Source organism: Equus przewalskii, chromosome 3 (assembly GCF_037783145.1).
Source record: "Equus przewalskii isolate Varuska chromosome 3, EquPr2, whole genome shotgun sequence".
In the NCBI taxonomy this organism is placed as follows: domain Eukaryota; kingdom Metazoa; phylum Chordata; class Mammalia; order Perissodactyla; family Equidae; genus Equus; species Equus przewalskii.
The window spans coordinates 116,867,206-116,887,333 of record NC_091833.1 but is presented as its reverse complement, the minus strand read 5'-3'; the positions used below and the strand labels follow the sequence as shown (position 1 = coordinate 116,887,333).

The 20,128-nt window shown below is 49.4% G+C and overlaps 1 protein-coding gene across 6 annotated transcripts in view; it reads left to right on the top strand.

Moving 5' to 3' along the window:
• Positions 1-20,128, top strand: part of RGS12 (regulator of G protein signaling 12) — a 132,766-nt gene that overhangs the window by 63,684 nt on the left and 48,954 nt on the right. For 4 of the 6 annotated variants that reach the window (XR_011538379.1, XM_070613442.1, XM_070613444.1 and 1 more), the window contains one exon: positions 14,241-14,262. Coding sequence is in view for 3 of the 6 variants with exons in the window: in XM_070613442.1 (XP_070469543.1) it covers positions 14,241-14,262 (22 nt within the window). In the remaining 3 variants the exon portion in view is untranslated. Of the gene's footprint in view, positions 1-956; positions 2,011-2,308; positions 2,709-14,240; positions 14,263-20,128 lie in introns of those variants that run through there. The other 2 variants (XM_070613445.1, XM_008531798.2) reach the window with 2 other exon arrangements.

Here is a 20,128-nt window from a genome sequence, read left to right as displayed (position 1 = left end):
TGCTGAGCTGAGAATGAACAGTAGGGCTCTCGGGAAGGAGGGGAGGCTGTCAGGATTACTGGGCCATGTGGTGGTACAGGGGAGGGGACGGGGCTTGGGCCAGGTAGATGGGAACCGTCAGACTTCTTACCTCAGGTCAGGGATGGAGGGAGACTTGAGGGTTCCTGCCCATGGGGTTGCAGTGAAGCCCTGAGCCTGGCCCCAGGAGGCAGGGGCTAGGAGCAGGGGGTCCTGAGGCCATATTTCCAGAGCACCTGATACGAGGAATGCCGTGGACCCTCCTCTGGCCTCTCCTTTCACCCACTTGGCAAGTCCTGCCGCTTCTTCCTTGGAAAGTCTTGGGCATCCCTGAGAGTGCTACTGTCCTTGTCTCCTTGTTACGGGAGTGGGGCTGGCAGGGCTGATGGGAGCCTGTGTCTGAGGGTGCCACTGCGTTCTTCTTCCTTTCCCTTCTGTTACTTTGAACATTTGATGGAGCATGTGTATCTGTTCCCTTTGGGCCCCACTGTGCCCAGAACTGGCCGGAGGACTTGGGAAGGCCTGATGGGTCCAGGGTATTAAGGAGAATACCCCTCCCTCTTCCAAGACTGGTGTGGGGCTGGGGGCAGTAACTAGTGACCACTGCAAGGGCACCCAGAATAAAGGAGGAGCTCTTAGGCAGGTGCCTTCACTGGACTTTCCAGCTGGTCAGGCCTCCTGGCCCTGGGACACGCCTCAGGAGGATTCTCGCTCTGCCCTGGCTCGCCTCTGTTCCTACTGGAATGCCCTCATCTCCCTCTCATCTGTGTGTTTTGGCTGGGCCCTCCCCTGACATCCTCCCTGAGCTGCCCCGAGAGTCCCCCACAGGGCCTCTCTTACCATTCCCAAGTGCTTATACTGGATTTCCAGCTCAGGACAGGCCCGTGCACAGGCACAGGGTGGAGGGAATAAAGGACCTCTGGGCTCCCTCCGGCCCCATGATGTACTGTGGCGGCTTGGTGCTTACTTCCTGTTGTCCAGAGCCCGGAGCTGCTCGGCCCGTTTCAGGCTGGAGTGTGCCAACCGTGGTGGCTCACGGAGGAGGCCTTGCTCCCTGAGCTGTGCTCGCCCTGCCCCGAGAACAGGTGAAGTGGGCGGGCCATGGTACTTAAAGGTGAGGCTCTGCCAAGGACAGGGGCCCTAAGGCCCCTCCAGTTCGGGCAGGCCACCCACGGGATCCCGTGAAGCCCAGGGCTGATGACGACGAAGGAAGCAGAGCTGGAAGGAGCCAGGCTTCTCTTCTCTGTGGCTTGTTTGATCCCTGCCACTCCCTTCCAGGGAGGAGCAGCTATGCAGAGGGAGAGGTGGGGCTGCCTAGGGCCATTCCTGCCCCTGTCCGGGCCTGGGCTGTTGGCTGCTGCTCCCATCCCTGCCTCTCAGCCTCAAGTCCCAGCTCTTGCACTCAGCCTTCCCTTGCCGTTCTCCAGCCCTGGCTGTGGCCGCCGCCTCCTCCTCACTTGCCCAGCCCTCACATAGCCCCCCGGTGTCTCCTGAGCGCCAGGCTGGGCAGGCAGCTCCTGCGCTTGGTGGTGCTGGTGAGGATGGCGATGGCAGGCTCTGCTCCTCCTCAGCTCTTGCTTTGATGTCCTTTCATACTTTTATTGTGCACAGATCTCTTGAGAAAAGCTATCTGAGGAGCTTGAGCTGATGCCCATTTTTGTCTGTGAGATTTTCACTTTTCAGCAAGGCGTGTACACTTCTGCAGTAAACACAGAGCTGTGTGCCCATGTTGCAGATTCTCTTTACTGAATACTCCTGTTAGGAATGTTCCTGTAAAATAAGGGCGAGCTCAGCATGTCCCGGCTAGTGGCCTGACTCCCAACCTCAGGGCCATCACCCCAGCCCCTTGGCCCTGTGGGTCTTGGGTGTGCAGCCTTCGACAAGATGCTCCCTAAGGTCTGCTCCAATCTAACCTTCTAAGAGTGGGGTGAATTCTGGGACCTGTTCAGATGAGACGCCAGATATCCACTGCTGTGAGATCTTGACAGTAAGGTGAGCAGTTTACCCCTGAGTCTCTAGAAAGTTAAGTAGTCTTGCCGTGATACCTAGGTTCTGGAAACAGTTTTCTTTTTAAATCCGAATCTGTCATGGTTCCCTCAGTTTCAGGTTGTGTGCAATGTTGGAAGGCAGACAAAGCAGATGATGGAATAGAGATTGATGCACTGAGACGAAATGGGTTTTAGGCACACAGCAGATTCGCGGGCTGGCACCCCATAAACTCGTGCATATGGAGGCTTATAATAGAATTGTCAGCCACTGTAATTAAGGTTGTGAACTGCACCACCCTGCTGAAGAAACAGCTTCTCTGCAGCTGTTGTACTGACTGAGAAATTACCCCTATCAGCTGAAGTTTCATTTTTCTCATTTGGTAGAGGAAATACTTTAAAAATGATCTCACAGCGCGATTTATGTAAACGGCTTTTTTTTTCTTTGTATGAGACAATTGAGAGAGTCTGAATCCCTGGCAAACCACAGCTTCCTGCAGTGTCCTGTTGCCATGGGTTACGAAGGGAGTGAAATGGAACTCAACTGAAATGTCTTTAAACTTTCCTGACAGGCACAGGCATGCTGCGGTCTTAAATGGTAGATTTTAGATCTGCGTGCCTGGTGTGGGTTGGAAGTTTTCTTGTCTTAAGATGAATTTGGGAAGAGGGTTGTCAAAGGAAACGCACGTTTTAAATGATCAGCAGGTAAGTTATTCCAGCTGTTTCTTGTCATTTAGACAATCGGTAAGAAAACTTGGCTTCTTGGTTACTGCTTTATTTTCAGCCTGTTTGGTGAATGGTAGCCTGTGAGTATAACCTTTGAAATCGCGTTTCTTGTGTCTGCTTCATGGAGCTTGGAGTGAGTCCTGTGGAGGGAAATGCCCATCTCTGGGCACACAGACCAACACCCAGAGCTCTCCTGGGCGGCCGCCTGGTCATGCCGGGTCCAGCCCACCCTCACAGAGGGTCAAGCTGCCTCGTTCTAAGGCAGCCTTACGGAAGGCATCAATGTTTTTCTTGTTCTTACCCTAGTAATTCTAATAGAATGTAAAGATGAGTGAATTAATTTTATTGAAATATTAAATTTCAACTAGATAAATGTATTAAAATCTAATACTCTTTAAATACTCTTTAAAATCCAATCCTCTTTTTTAGGGTTTTATGTCGTACATTTTTAGATGTAGCGAGTGACTGTTTCCTGTACATGCACAGAGAACTACCGGCAATCATTTAATGACTGATTAGTATCTGAGTTTATGAAGTAGAACTTACTATAGGACTTTTTTAAAAGGTTTGAGATTAAATAAAAAGAATAATTCTTATTTCCTTCTCGTGGCTGTGCTATGTTGATGTAAAGGTAAAAATAAATTTAAATTATTTAAATTTGAAGTTTCTTTCAATCATCTTTACTAATTACTGGGTACCGATTTTAAATTCATTCTTTTCTAAAGGTTGTTTCATCTTAATATTCTTTCCCCATATAGAATTAGAACCTCTGTAGAGAATTGCAGGAGAAGCTGCTGGTTCAGAGGCCACTAGTTTGGACGTTGGGCATGGGAAAGTGACCTACATCCTTCCTTGTCAATAGAAAATAGAAATAGGGCTGCTGGATGGTCAAGAATTAGGCTTATGAAATAAGTGCAGAGTTTAGTGTATTTTTTAAATATTCCCTTTGTGTTTTGGAAACCCCTTGTAGTAATAAAGCTGACTTGGATGTTTGTGGACGTCCTCCCTGCCTGGCTCCTCTGCTGCCCCTGGGCAGGGTAATGCTGTGTTCCTGTACGTTCCCCGTCACCTCCCGGGTGGAAGAGTGAACTCTGGGTATATTATGTCCTCAATGGACCAATTAACCAGTTAGTTATTTGTACATATACGTAGATTGCACTTTCATTTCAAGACTATATAAAGGCAAGTTTTAGAAAATGTTTTTTATTCTGAGTAAACAAAAAGGTCACTAAAAATCTGCCTTTGTACTTGCATATAAATGATTTAGATTCCTTAGAAATTTTTGCAAATACTCAAACTGGCAAATAAATTGTTTACACGAGTGTGTTAACAAAATCTGGTTGGTGTGGTTGTGTTTAAAGCTTTGGAAAATGAGCCGCTCCCTCTCACGCTGAGAGGTTCGGTGGCAGGTCGTGGGGAGGGCGTTCGATGCAGCAGCTCTTCCTGGCTCCACGCGGCCAGTGGGAGAGAGGGCAGAGGACCCGCTTTCCTGGGCAGTCACTGCAAGGGGCTGACCCTGCAGTGCTTGAGAAGTCACGCGGTGCAGGGAATTTAAGGTTGGAGGGACCTGTGTCAGAAGGCTGGCTCCTCACCTTGCCGGCTCTGTGATCATAAGCATACTGCCTATCCCTTTGAGCCTCAGATTCTTTATCTTTAAAATGTGGGTGTCACAAGAAGGCTGGGGCTCCATCCCTAGTATATATGTGCGCAGTAAAAGTTGTACTTTGTGAGAGGGTTTTTTAAAAGGCTCTGTGTTTCTTGTAAGCGTCTTTCACCTTGAGTAGAGAACTCTTAAGCCTTGAGAGGAGCTATTGCCCATAATGACAAGAAGCACAGAGGAGAGCTGATGGGATTCTGACTCAGAAAGAACATGAGGATCTCAGTGGCCAAATGAGCTGATCACGGTTTCCCCGTCTTTTTAAAAATGAGATCCAGCATTAGTAGACTTTGAAAATGGATATGCTCCTTTGCCAAGACAAAGCGATTTGTCGTATTTAAAACACATCACGATGGGGTGTCACTGTCTTAGATGCTAGAAAGATACTGATTGAGGAGACATGAAAACCCACAGCCTAAAAGAAATATGAATTGTCACAAGAAGAAAGGTTTAACAAGCTTCCTGTGTGAGCCCCCATCCCTGACCTTGGACTCTCACCCAGAGCTCCCCTGCTGTGTCTGACCAGGCGTTGCTTGGGTTGGGGTTCTGCTATGGGGCTTAGTGGGGACAGGCTGCCTATCTCAGCGCTGTGGCCAGGGCAGCAGTCTGAGATGACTGTGACAAAATTCACCACATACTGCTCCAGTGGGGTGCTTCCCTCCGGTCCTGAGGTGGAGGGCTTCCTAAGCTAGCCTGAGAGCAGGGCATTGGCAATTTAGTGAAGCTGTGGCTATCACAGTGTCACAGACAGGTTTTACTTTCCATCCTCCCCTGAGCTGCAGGAGCAAGCCCCCACCTCAGCTCGGTCCCTAGCCCAGGGCACTGTCTGACCTGCTGCTTTGTCCCTGAGCCCTTCCCGTGGTGTCCCTGCTCTGCTCTCACTTGGCATTAGACCCTCATGCTCAGTGCATCAGCCTGAGATGTGGGGCCCCGTCAGTGCCTGCTTCAGGTGGCCAGGGCTGTGGAGGGTGGTCAGTCCCTCCCACGGTTTGTCCTTCCCTTCTTGGTCGTAGAATACACATTCTGCCGTGTTGCTTGCTTGGCAGAGGTGTGTCTCTTGAGGCTGTCCCTTGGGGATTTGGAAGCCCATCAGTGTAACAGGTTTGTTCTGACACCTGTCTGCCCAGGCAGGGCCCTTTGGGCTGCTAGAGGAGGACGGAGAGAACCTCCAGAGACCAAGAGGCTTTTGCCTCTTCGTGCACGGGGGCTCCATGGAAGCCTTGAAAACAAAGAAGAGTTGCAGTATAATAAGAAGTTGAATATTTTTTTTATAAGATTTTATTTTTTTTCCTTTTTCTCCCAAAGCCCCCCGGTACATAGTTGTGTATTTTTTAGTTGTGGGTCCTTCTAGTGGTGGCATGTGGGATGCCGCCTCAGCATGGTTTGATGAGTGGTGCCATGTTCGCACCCAGGATTCGAACTGGCGAAACCCTGGGCCGTCAAAGCAGAGCGTGCAAACTTAACTATCGGCCATGGGGCCGGCCCCGAAGTTGAATATTCTTGTCCAGGCAGCGTGGAGCCCCGCTGCGCACTTACAGGAGTGGGGTGAGCTGCTGCAGGGCCCCTGGTGGGAGTGATGGTGCTGGATCCCAGGGGTGGCTGTGCGAGTGCAGAATACAAATGTCATGGGTCCCACAGAGAAGCCCTGGAGAGGCTTGGGGAAGAGGGAGCCTTGGCATCGAAGAGGGAGGGCTCTGCGGTTGTGCCTGGGGAAGTGGAGGCATAATGGGGAAGGTGGAGAAGTGGTCAGGAGGAGTCGGGGCTGTCTGGCTCCAGCAGCCCAGCCTTCCTTCCCCTGCGTCATTTGACTAGAACTCTCAGCCCTCTCCTCTCATGGGTCTCCTGAGGGCAGGCAACGTGGGCAGGAGGAGAGATCTGAGAACAGGAGTTCGGTGACCCCCTCTGGAGAGTCTCTAGCACAGACTCTGGCCCAGGACTCTGCATGAGGACCCGGCCAGGGTTCCAGGGAAGGAGGGGGCCGTCGAGGTGGAGGCAGGCACATGGGAGGTGGTGTGGAGAGGAGCCACGGTTGTGGTGACGGTGGAACGTGGGCCGGGCTGCTGGGCTGGCCGTGGGGTGTGAGGGAGCGCGTCAGGCATGGCCTTCTGTGGGCTGATGTGTTTGAGGACACCTCGCCTGGTTGTCTCTGAATCTCTTAGCTTGATGGGCTGTCACGGACTTCTGCCTTTCACTGAATTTCTCTTTTCTTAGCTCAGATTTACTGACTTCTGTTCATTGCCTGCCTACTGACCTCCTTTCCCACGTTGGCCTCTCTGACTCCACGTACGGCATCTGTCCTCTGCATCAGGCTGGTGCAGCCCCTCTGTGCTCTGCCCATCCATCGATCAGTTAGCACCTACTTTGTCGCAGACCTCTTTCAACCGTAAAACTGGGTGGAGGAGGGGCCTGTGGTCTGTTAGGAACGATCTGCGTTTATCCCCTTTAATCTGTTGGTTGCATAAATTCTTTTCTCACTTCTAAAGAATGCTCTGATTCCTGTATCTATCTAAGAAGACCTCATATAGTTGAGAGAAAATACCAGGTTTCTATTTCCACATCTTCCTCTCTTTTTTCTTTTAAGAAGTTGGTCGCCTTCGACTGGTGGCTTTCCCTCCGCGTCTCTCGCTGGAAGGTGGGTGCTGACTCCCACTGGCTCCTGCGGTGTGTCAGCACGGGCTCCTTTCTCCTGGGTCCTGAGGGGTGAGCTTGTGGCAGTGAGCACTATCCAGTGCTCCACACCTTCTCTCCCTCAATCTCGAAATGACTCGGGGAGCATGGAGGTTCTCGTTAACAGATGTGGAAGCTGGGGTCCCTTTCAGTGCTTGTCATCTTACACATGAAGTGCCAGGTCTCCTAAAACAGCAGGATTTGTCTGTGTGTCCCAGTATTTGACCAGCTTTCCTGGGGGCCCTCTTACCAACCCTCCCCCACCACTTCTCTCCTTCTCTAGGTCCTTCTGAGCTGTCACTTGGAGTCTGCCCTCCCCAGTAGGGACCCTTCCAGACCTGGCAGCACGTCCGTGTCTCCTCCCATCTCCCCCTGAAAGTGCAGGAGGCCGGTGGGCATAAGTGCCCAAGTTGGACTTTGACTCCTCTCTCAGTCCCCCGCCTTCACTCGGGCCACCTCTGGAGCGCCCAGTCGGCAGGCCCATGGACCCGGCCCTCCAAACCTGTCCTTACGTTACCCTCCTTACCCACCTCACTCTTTTGCCTGGAGCCCTGGGGGCTGCCAACTCTGCCCTGCGTCAGCCCTCCTCCCACACCCCGGCCTCCAGTGAAGGCCCAAGAGGCCACCCATGTCCACCCTCCTCTGCACCACGCTCGCCCGGATGGCAGGGACCTGACATTTCTGGATTTAGCTCCAGCCCCCGGCATAAACGCCACGGGGGCTGGGCTGCCTATTCTGGGTTTGCGGGTTTGTTGTGTGCATCCTGCGTCTGGAGGAGGCCCGGCCCCAAGCAGATACTCAGCCAACATTTTGTTGGAAGGCTGCACCCCCATAACCTGCACCTACAATCACCTGAGCCTGGGCTCTGCCTGGCCCCCGCCCTCAGGGCTGCTGGGGAGGACGGAGGGCTCCAGCTCGGGGTGGACTCCACTGGGTGGAGGTTTTGAAACTGTTGATACGTCTCAGCCTTTATGAGAAAACGTTTCCATGGGCTTCCTCCTCAGATGGGAGTGGGGGCTTGGACTCTAGTCTCCAGCACATAAACAAGCGTGCTGTTTATCCAGAAGGAGCTCCCCGGTGAGAGTGTCTATCGGAGAACTATACTTAGTGCCACTTCCTGCCCAGAACATTCCAGGAAGGCCAGTGTTTAGCTTAACTTAACTTGGAGGAGTTTAGTCCTGTTGGGCCAGACCCCTCTGCACCTTCCCCCCCGCCTCTGCTTTGGGGACTCTTGTCTTTCTTACTCCGACCAGCCAGTGAGGAAAAGGGATTCTGCAGTCTTTATTTCACAGCAAGGTCAGAGGATTGTTGTGTAAAGTCAGAAGTTTACACTGAATACCTAGTGTTAATGTGGAGCTCATGTGCCGCTTCACCAGGAGTCACTTTGGACTTTTAAAAGTTTTTATAATGAATTATCTTGGGCTTCACTGAGGGCAGGGCAAGAGTATTAACTGTGAAATTCTTAGGAAAAATGCGGTCATTGAAGGTTTTGCGTGGTTGGGTTTCTTCTGATTTTACTGAAGATTCAAGAGCCCTTTGGGACACGCACACATATGCATGTGTGCACACGTACAATCACGCACATGTGCCCATTCACACTTTAACAGAGAAGTACAGCTTCCCCTCTGCCTTTGAGTGCTCTGCCGTCATCCCATTGAAGGCCCTTGGCTGCCATCCCCTCTCCCTCTCAGGCTGCACAAACTGTGGTGGGCTGCGCTGTGATGACTCTGCCCTCCTTATCCACATCCCATGCCTGTGTTCAGCTGTCCTGTTTGTCACTGTGTAGCACTGAACACACCCATCGTGCCTTCATTCTGTTGTCATCACTCTCTTGTGGATCCCAGAAATTCTTTATTGTAAACATCGTAGTCTGAACCTAGATGCATGCCTCTTCCCTACCTCCTGAGCCTGTGTCCACTTGTCTCTTTGGTTGAACCTGCAGGAAAGAAGTAGTGTGTTTGGGGGGGGAGGGTGAGGTGTGTGCTCATGTGTGTGTATGTGTCCTGCGCAATCGCATGTGTGAACATAGAGAGAGCTGGAGGTGGGATAAAATGCTGTGGAATCCTAGTGTGGGGAGGGGCCATGGAGCACAGCCCCTGTTGCTCGAGCCCCTGCGAGGTCTGTGAGAGGGCTCTTCTGTGTCCTGTAACCAAGGGACCCGGGACCTGCCCCGTAAGGACAGTCGTCTTGGCTGTGGTGGGTTTACCCCAGGGATCCTGGCAGGGAGGGCTTCCCTGAGAAGGTGTCAGTGAAGCTGCAGCCCAGGTAGGTGGGCTTGCCAGGGAGGCTGCAGGCAAGAGTTGGGGTGCAGCAAGGGGTGCTCCATGCTGAGGAGTGGAACGGGTTGGTCCTTCTGCGCACTGACTCTCAGAGTACTGGGACTACCACCCACAGTAGGAGAAACATGTCAGAGTCAGGACTTCACACACAGGGGATGTGTGTGTGCTACACAGATGTGCAGCTCTGAAGCCAGGCTCAAGGACAGCATAGACCCTGAGATATGCAGCTGTGCGCATATAATGACGCTTTGGTCAATGACAGACCACATAGGTGACAGTGGTTCCATAAGATTAGTGCTGTGTAGCCTAGGTGTGTTGTAGGCTACATCGTCTAGGCTTGGGTAAGGACACTCTGTGGTGTTCACACAATGAGGCAATCGCCTAACAATGCAGTTCTCAGAACCTGTCCCTGTCATTAAGTGACACATGACTGTACTTTGTATTTTCCTGTCATGTTATTCTGTCCCATCTTATTTCATTTTTTAACAAATGCTGCTCACGGCCCACTGGATTGATCTGACAACTCCTTAGAGGGTCCTGGCTGGGTGTGAAGACCCCTGAGCTCACAGGGCAGAGAGCAGGCTGACACGTGGGAGCCTGTGAGCGGGCATGGGCAGGCCGAGCCGAACCGAGGCCGGGTATAACCCCACCAGCAGGCTCGGACCTAGGCGGTGTCTCATGTGCGCTCCGCCTCGCCCTCCACCCTGCCTTTCAGTCTTCCCCACGGGGACCTGCTCTCTTCTTTGCTTGGACCAGCGAGGAGTCGCCTTAAAACTTAAAGATCAGGGTTTTTAAAAGATCGAATCAATATGTATTAGATACAAATTGGGTTGTTAAATTCTTATGGTTTTTTTATCATTGGATTATTTATATTTCTTCTCTTTGTATTCAAAACATTTGATACATTTGGGCAACTTACAGGCCTTTAGTCTCTTATTTAGGAATCATATGTGGTTATTTAATATTTTTTATTCCAAGGCAGGAAATTTTGTCAGTGGCTCAAAACTGAAAATTATATTACTGTATACAAAAGTAACTTGGAAATGATGTATTCTGTTAATTGTTTTTGTTTCCTATTACTAACAGAATCAACCTTGATGAAGGCTAGATTCATCATATAGCCCTCTTCATATAAATCATCTAAAACTTTCAAAACGTTAATTCAAAATAAAATATCCATGGAACATGTGTGGTCTCGATCAATTTCCTGCTGGAAATAAATCCAAATTGGTTTCCTCTGAACTATCAGGTTTAAGAGGCTGACCCGAGAAATGGAGATTGTTTGAGCTTGAATTCCATCTCTAAAATACTTTATACAGTTTCCTTAAAACAAATGGATTTACGTTAGTGTAAATTCCAGATGTGGAGGAGTATTATAGACCTTTTTAGGGCTGTGTACTGATGGGATGTGTTTAAATTGTAAAGACAGAAAAATGCTAACCAACTGGGACCTTGTTTCCCTGGCAGCTTGTTTTTGTGGCTGTACTTTTCTTGTAAGTATAACGTGTCGGTATGGGAATTTGGAAAGAACCCAAGAAGTACAGGGTAATGAGAGCCAGTTGTTAGTACAGATTGTATGGTATCAGAATAAACACTAGGAACGGTAAGTTGTAATTCCTAAGTGTCACTGGGGTCTAGTGGTCTAAGTATGCCAAGATGTTTGGGAATGCCTACCTGTCAAAGTCACGCTGAGCTGCAGCCAGGCCTCCCTACCCTTTGTGGGGGATTCTCTTTGGGAATTATCTATGGGAGTTTCTGAATCTTTGCTGTTTGGGGCTGCTTCCCCCTGTCAGCCAGGATTTCCCCCTCCCCAATGCAAACTAGGCTTAAAAAAGGGTAATTTGGTCAGAATAGGACGTGTCATTAATCCTGAGGCAAACAGCAATGATTTGGGGGTGCCCTGCCTGTTCTGCTCCCCCCGCTGTTGTTGGCAGGTTGGCTGCCTGTGCTTCCTCATCCCCTGACCCCACGTGAATCACACTGTCTTCCATGCTCCCCCCACACACCTGTTACCTGAATCGCACTAACTGCCTCACCTGCTTACACCTCGCCTCCGCTCAGGAGGAGGCCCTTGGCGATGTGCTCCTTAGCCTGCTTCTGCATCCTTCTCACAAGGGCCAAGGAGCCAGGCCTGACTGGGGATCGAGTGGGCCCTTCGTGTGCAGGCACCTGGGTATCGGTTAATGTAATGGCATGATCCCACCACCCCAGGTGTGTGCTTATAAATAGGATAAATACTAGACGGAGAACAGAAGCGCTAGGTTAATGATAATTAGACATAATTTATTTGCAAATTAAGTAACCTGCTCAGGAAAAATCATCCCCTGTTTGTCTCTCTGTGGGCATCCCACTCTCATCTGCCACCTTCTTGAGTCTCTGGCTTCAGGGGCACCCCTCTTTCCTGGATCTTGAGTTTCACTTCATTTTTGGGATGTGTATAGAGATCTTTTAGTGCATTTTGTTCAGTCTGCTAAAGCCTGAGAATTTAGTTTTAATCCTGGTTGTGATGTGAAGTGAACTACCTCCTTCATATTTATGAAGTTTACATTTTATAATTTATTTTCAGATATTATTGACAGTATTTCTTACTTTGTGCAGGGCCGTGCAGATTTTCTTCTCAGAATCTCGAGGGAATAATTTGCCTTTGATATTAGTTAATTTGTAACATGACTGTCAGTGATTTATTGTGAGTGTGGGAAGAAGAGCCACTTCCCCTGTGCATTGTCGGCCCTGAGGAGGCCCACCCCAGCCTTCTGCAGTGGGAATCAGGCCCTTGGCCAGATGGCCAAGTATTGGCTTGCTGGGGTTTGTTCTTTTGCCTGCCTGTCTGGCAAGATGAAAGTTTGAAAACTGGACACATAACAGTGTATGTTTTTACTATGGAAAAACGTATTGATAAGGTGCCAGGATATGTTTCCAGAGTCTTTCTGACCTGGGCCTCATGATGTTGTGAAACAGGGACAGGCCCCTATTCTGAACTGTCAGCGTGGCTGCTTCTGGCTGTCAGAGGACAGACCATCTGTTTGCCGGAGGAGGGGGGTCGTTTATCTGGGTTCTCTAGTCTTGCAGGTGTAATTCCCACACGGTGAGAGGCTGAGACCAAGTCTACTTGGAATGGGAGAGGGCCCACCATCCTCCACTCAGGCTGGGAGGCAAGGCTTGGAGGGCTTTGGCACTGGGGTGGGATGCTCAAACAGTAAGTGCGGAAGCCAGTTGACATGGATAATTGAATTTTTCAATTCAAATGACACGTTTGTTTTCGCTCCCCAGTGGTATAGGACATATGATGTCTCTGTCATAACAGGAAGGGGCCTTTAACTGGAAGCCTGGCTAACCCAGAGGTACCTCTAGGCCTCACTTGTTTGAATTTTGTCCTTAGGGGTCTTAAAACATGTTGGAGGAGGCCCCGGATTTGGAAAGGGGCGTTGTGCATGGCCTCAGGCTGAGGAGGCGCGGGCTCTGTTTGGTAAGCTAGAGGGTCTAGGCACTCTTGTTCACTTCCCTCTGCCACTGAGCGTTTGGCAAAGCCTTCCACACAGCCTGCACTCCAGCCTCACTACCCTCTGCAGAGAGAGGACATGGTGCGAGTCCATTTCCAAGCCAGGGTGGTGGGGCTTCTGCAGCAAAGACTGAGCTCCAGGAAGGCATCCTTCTGTGGCCACTGGGAAGCACGTGGGTTTATCCTCCTGTGGAGCTGGAGGTTTCCTTACACCCGGTCCTGTGTGTAGAAGACGTAGAGGGCAGCCAGGCGCCTGGTCACTGCCTTTGGGGCCTTTGCCTGTGCTCTGCAGAGCTGTGGCCTGTGCTTTGACCAGGACATCTCAAGGTGCAAGTCACCCCTGCACCAAACTGGCCCAACCTCCAAGCTCCCCAGCCCTTCCCATGTTGGTTCCTCCACGGCTTCCTGGAGTCCCTGCCACCTGGGATCCCCCTTCCTCAGCCCTGGTTCCTTCCCCTTTCTTGACTTCTCTGGATTCTTCTCCCTCCCCATCGCCAGGTGGAAGTGACCTTCCCCAGGGAGCTGTCTGACCTTCAAGTACATCCCTAAATAGTCTTTCTAGATGTTCCTGGCAAAGAACTCCCTGTGGCTTTTTGTTGTTCTGAATGTCTGTCCGCCCAGGACCTCCCCCACAGCCTTCTCCTTCCAGTACTGCCTGCCTCTCTCTCTGGCATGACTTGTTTGTTCTTGTTCCTGGTGCCTTTGAGCCAGCCACCCTCCTCTCCTCCAGTCACTCAGCCTATTCCAGACTCCCTCCTTGGAAACCTCCCCTGACCTACCTGCTCAGAGCCGCTCCTCCACCACTTGGCGGGCAGCCGGGCCTGGTGGGCAGGGCCTGGCTGTGGGCTGACCCCTGCTCTGCCATCCCCCTGGGGCTGTTTCACCTCTCTGGACCTGGGTTCCGCCCCATAGGGTGGAGAGGATACTAGTAGCCTGGTGCACGGTGTGGGGGGCGTGGTGAGCACCGAGTGTGGGGGTGTGACCTGCCCAGGGCAGTGCCCAGCACTGGCATGGCTGACTTGCAAGCAAGCAGCGCTAAATGGATCGTCAGCTGCCTTGATACTGCAGACCCTTGGCCGATCGACCGAAGTTTGTAAAGCTGTTTCTACTGAAGCTACTACTAAGACTATGATGTCAACCGTGCTCAGATTTGTTCTTTTCAAATGAAAATGATGATGACTTCCGTGTTGTCCTGATGTCGCCCTGCTTGCCCGGCTTGGGCGGAGTTCACTCAGGAAGTGGGAGAGTAACTCTTGACTCACTGAGGTGTTGGGTTTTCCTCAGATACCGCACTGAGAACCAAGAACTTTCCAAAGAATCTCCCAGTTTTGTTCCTCAGATGGACGTACCATTTCCTGACTTTTGTCATGAGGCTTAATTAACTCATGTCTCTCTCTCTTTTCTTTCAGTCCGCAACCGTATCCGATGGTGGTAAGTCACAATTTCTGATGTATATTTTAAATTTTTAATCAAGTTTTCAAATTGTGAAAGTGTGTTTGCCATTAAAAGAGGTGTTTTCTTTGCCTTCCCCATCCCCTGGGGGGAGGGCTTTAGTCAGGCTGATTTGGGGAGCTTTCGGTCGCTCCCAGGTGGCTGTGACATGCGTTTTGGAAGCTGTGTGTTGCAGAGACATGTTATGAATCTGAACTTTGGCGTGATGGAGCACCTGTGGTCTCCTGGGCGTTGGGCTGCAGCACCTCCTATGGCGTACCTGTGCTTGACAGGTTAAAACATGCTGCCCCTTGTGGGATAACCAGCTTTTAGACCAGCAAGTGAAGATTGCAAAGCTCTTACTGAATTTAAGCCATTCTCTCAGTTCTAAATTTCCTTTTATTAGGAAAAGTGTAGATGAATTGAGAGTTGTGGAACGAAGAGAAATCAAAACCTTTCATCTTTAAATAATTTTGTGCATGGAAATTCTTTTAATGGGACGGATCCAAAAAGGAAATGGCCAAAGGTGTATTATTTCACTTAACCTTTCTCTGATGTAACTTTTATCATTTTAGTTCAATGATTTTTTAAAAATTCTCTAAAATGATTTGGAAAGTTTCTTCGAAATGTTCCTTGTTTCTTAGAATACTCATAAAAGCCCTTATGCTCACAAGTTTTATTTTGTTTTGTTTTACGTTTCCAATTAATTTATTTTTGTTTTTTTGAGAGTTCAATTTTATAATTTATCAAAAAGTGTTGGCTGTATTTTCATTTATATGCTGGCTGTGGGTCTGAAGTACAGATGACAGCAAAAGCTGACGGGGGGACAAGTGACGGGGTTCAGGGTCGCCCTCTTACTTTATAAGTGTGGTTTCCTCGACACTTTCTGTTATCCTACAACGGCCTTCTTTGGTCATGGGCCTTCGGGAGGGTTCTTGTGAACCGGGGCAGGTGGAGCCGGGGCCCTCTGCCCCGCAGTCCGTCTGTCCGTGGGAAGTGTGGGAAGAGCACGTCTTGAATTACAAGTGTGCTGACACCTGAAGCTGAGACCAGAGAGATCCTCAAGTTTGTGTTTGGAGATTTATTTTTTTTAGTAAAAGGAATTATGTTACCTGTTTTATGTACAATGATAATCATGTCATTTAATCACTCTTAAGCTGGAAGTGGGAAAAACTTCCTTAATGAAAAGAAATAGGACTTGTAACCAAATCCAGGATAAAAGTGAGTGGTTTTTATAATATCCTATTCACGCTTACCCTTTCTACTGTGGTCTAATTTATCTCTTCTGGTAGAAGACATTCATTTCTGCAGGAAATTTATAAATTTGAGAAGTTTATTTAATATGATCAATTTAATCATAAATATTAAGCCTTATTCATCTATAAAATTTTTTTCTGTCAGCAATAGATGCAGGAACCCAGAGAGTTTTATTATATAGCCCATTTTATAATTTTTTAAGAAACGGAGCTTCCCAGGTGTGGGAAGTCCCTGACTCAGCCTGTGTGTCTGTCTAAGGAAGTGGTGTCCTGGCTGGTGGCGGGGGCTCCCCTTCCCCTGCAGGGGCTTTCCGCCCCGCTAGTCCCTCCTTCTCTTCTCTCCTTCAGACCTTGGCGCCACTGGGGACACGCCCCTTCGTCCTGAGAGTCCCGTGGTGGCAGAGGGGGGAAGGGAAGAAGTCGTTGTTTCCTGAGCACGCCCTGGATCTCAGAAACTGCACCAGACAGCTTACATGTGTTTTATTTAGTTTTTTTCATGCTTTTCTTATTTTTCCACCTTCAATTTCTTTTCTGATTATATGAAGAAAAGTTGTCTTATTTAACTTGCATGTTAGTTCTAGGAGGTATGTATTATATTCTGCCGTCTTCGCAGATAAAGACGCCAAGGCAGAAAGAGAGTAAATTGGCCAGGGTCATTAGGCACCAGGCTGAGAGGCTGGATTCAGACTGGGAGGTCTGCCTGACTCCAGAGCCAACGCAGGGAAGCCCCCTGGCCGCCGAGGCTCCCGGTGCTCGTGTCCCACCCTGTCTTACCCGAGAGTCCCAGCTCCAGCCCTGACCCTCCAGTCTGACACCCGGCTTCCTGAATGCCTCCGGCGGAAAGAGGAGACCCCTTCTTGCCTTCCTCCCCAGCAGTGATGGCACTGGTGAGAGGATCAGGAGGAAGCTCAGAATGTATTTCCACACAGATGGTTTTATATTCCGTGTGGAGCAGGGGGTCAGGCTCCGAGGGGGCCTGGCACTCCAGCAGCACAGAGTTTCTATGGGAAAAAGGCATCCTGAGCTCTGGGCAGTGACTCAGGAGCCTGCTTTGGAAAGCACCTGTTCACAAGTTGGGCTGATCTCCACCTGGCCATCCAGCCTGGCTTTGGTGACTAATAAATCACTCACTCAGAAATACTTTGTGCTTGGTTAACCTTGTCAGTGAGCTAACTTGGGCGCATTTAACTGTTGTATTCCATTTCGAATAGTATCCTTTTATTATGTATGTTCTCACCGTATAGTTTTGTGGCTTTATTTTAAGGAAGTTGGACAATGCTATTTTTGCAATCTTTGTCAACTTGAAGTGTGTTTTTTCACTTTCCCAGAAGGAGAGGGGCCGTAATGACTGCTCCCTGTAGCCAAAGAGCACCCTGTGAAGGAAGGGGTAGAGGTCAGTCTCTGTGGAGGGCAAACCAGGACCCGGGGGTGAGGTTCACCGAGGCAGAATCTGCCTCAAGAAAAGAAAGAACATTCTAGCAGTATAGTGAGGCTTAAAAGTGTAATGATATGCCTGTGGGAAATTATTCAAACACGTATTCACACAAAGTACCCACAGCATTCAAACAGAAGTGTGAGGAGATTGTGGCGGGAGATTGGTAGGAAGGAAGACCTTCCAATGTTGGTGGGAGAGAGCCTTCCAATTCTCTGCTTCTGTTTTTTTTTTAAGATTTCATTTTTCCTTTTTCTCCCAAAGCCCCCCAGTACATAGTTGTGTATTTTTAGTTGTGGATCCTTCTAGTTGTGGCATGTGGGATGCCGCCTCAGCATGGCCTGATGAGCAGTGCCATGTCCTTGCCCAGGATCTGAACCAGTGAAACCCTGGGCCCCTAAAGCAGAGGGCACAAACTTAACCACCTGGCCACGGGACCGGCCCCTGCTTCTGGGTTTTTGTTTTTGTTTTGTTTGGTGAGGAAGATTGACCCTGAGCTACCAACTGTTGCCAGTTTTCCTCTTTTTGCTTGAGGAAGATTGTTGCAGAGCTGACATAGGTGCCAGTCTTCCTCCGTTTTTGTATGTGGGACGCCCCCACAGCGTGACTTGATGAGTAGTGTGTAGGTCCGCACCCAGGACCTGAACTCCTGAACCCTGGCTGCGAAAGCGGACCATGCAAACTTAACAACTAGGCTGCCAGACCAGCCCCTGCTTCTGGGGTTTTGCATAATACAGCTTTATGGTAATAAAAGTTTATTCTCATATTTTCTTCCTTTTTTTTTAAACTCTGTACTAAGCAGCTTTGCCAGGATTCCCGCTCCCACCTGACTCACACATCCTTGAAAGGCTAGGATGCCTCCTGCCGTTGCTAGATACATCTTTTGCAGTTGAGAAGTTGGGAGTGTCAGGGAGCATTCGCATAAACGCCCACATCCACAGGCACTCACTGGGCAGTGACTGTGGAGAAAGTCAGCGGAGGAACCTGGCTCTTGCTTCTGGGTCTGTGATGCATTCATGGGACACTTCTTTGGCTGCTTCATAAATGCTCCAACTTAACTTGTGCGACCTTGGTCTCGGCTTTCCCCCAAGCATGCTGGTCCTAGAGTCTCCCGTCCCTGTGGGGGCACATCTGTATCCGTGTCCGTGACCTTGCTCAGTGTCCACCTCCCGGGCCCACGAGGCTGCACCTCTCCCCTCACTCCCTTCATCTAAACTCCTGCCCCTTTGTGGTTTGCTCCCCACCTAACCCCTAACCTGGGCCCCACTCACTGCCTGCTTACAGCTGTCTGGGGGTGTGTTAGCACCCCAGTGCTGTCCTCCCATGCTGGTCTCCCACGGCCCCTCAGGCACATGGGGTCTCCAGGGGTCTCACACAGTGCTGGCCCACTGCCGGTGTGCCCTCCCCATTGTGCCAGCCCCTCAGAGAAGCCTGCACTGACCCTGGCCCTTATTCTGAATATCAGCCCTCCTTCATTTCCCTCCAACACTCATGACAAGGTCCTGCCATTTAAATTATTTAGCTATGTCACCGGTTTTGTGTGCTTCCCGCATCCACTAGAACGTGATCTCCATGGGGCAGCTTCAAGGTTGTCCTCAGTGCCCTGCACAGCAGAGGGCACAAGAAGGATTTGTTGAATGAATGATTGAATTAAGGTATTTACAGTGTGTGCAGACATCGGCCACAGCATGGGAATAAGACCTGGGTTAGGGTAGTGGCTTTCAAAGTTTCTCCTCTGTAGTGAAACCCTCTCAAAAAACGAGCAAACGAGCTTACTGGGCTAGGAAGTGACAAAGAAGGCCATGCATGGAGCTCCTTGTCACGTGGCAGCTGAGGAGCCCTGGCCACCAGAGCCTGTGGAGCTGTGCTGGGTTTTATCGGGCCTGGGGAACACTGACCTAGGCTTTGTAAACTCTGGGGCTTTGCCCAACCCAGCTCAGTCCCGGGAGCTCAGTAACGGGCAGATGTGGGTCCAGTGGAGACTGGCCAGCTGATAGCTCAGAGGTTGTGCTAGCAGGTTAGGATCATTGAGGAATTGTAATCAAAGTGGAATGCAACCAAATATGTCTTTTTATGCCAATTATTCTTAAATCACTAAGACTATATCATAAAACTTGGGCCTTGTGAAAGATGCCATCAAAAAGAAAGGAATTATGGCTAAGGTCAGGTGTTCTTGATGGCGCTCAGTCCCTGGCCTGTGTGCATTCTGCCTCACTTCTGTTACCAGTAACTACTTCCTGCATGAGGAGTTCTTTTCTTCCTTTTTTTCTTTGATGTATGTGTACAGTGTGAAATGATCACCATCATCAGGCTAGTTAGCACATCCCATCACCTCACATAGTTACCTTTTTTTTGTGGTGAGAACACTTAAGATCTACTCTCTTAGCAAAATTCAAGTATACAATACAGTATTATTAACTATGGTCGCATGCTGAACCTTAGATCCTCAGGGCTCATTCATCTGTAACTGAAACTTTGTATACCTTGACAAACATCTCCCCATGTCCTCCTCCCCCCAGCCCCTGGTAACCACCATTCTACTCTCTGCTTCTATGAATTTGTCTATTTTAGATTCCATATAGAAGTGAGACCATGCAGTGTTTGATTTTCTGTACCTGGCTTATTCCACCCAGCATGATGTCCTCCAGATTTACCCACAGTGTCACGAAGGCAGGATTTCCTTCTTTTTAAAGACTGTATAATATTCCATCGTTTGTATATGCTACAACTTCTTTGTCCACTCACCTCTCAACAGACACTTAAGTTGTTTCCATATCTTGGCTATTGTGAATAATGCTGCATTGAACATGGGGATACAGATATCTTTTGGGATCCTGATTTCAATTTGGATAAATACCTGAAGTGGAATTGCTGGATCATATGGCAGTTCTATTTTTAATTTTTTGAGGAACCTCCATACTGTTATACACAGTGGCTGCGCCAATTTACATTCCCACCAATAGTGCACAGGGTTCCCTTTCCTCTGCATCCTTGCCAACACTTGTTATCTCGTCTCTTTGATAATAGCCATTCTAACAGGTGTGAGGTAGTATCTCGTTGTGGTTTTCATTTGTATTTCCTTGATGTTTCGGGATGTTGAACATCTTATCATGTACCTGTTGGCTATTTGTATGTCTTCTTTGGAAAAATATCTATTCAGGTCCTTTGCTCATTTTTA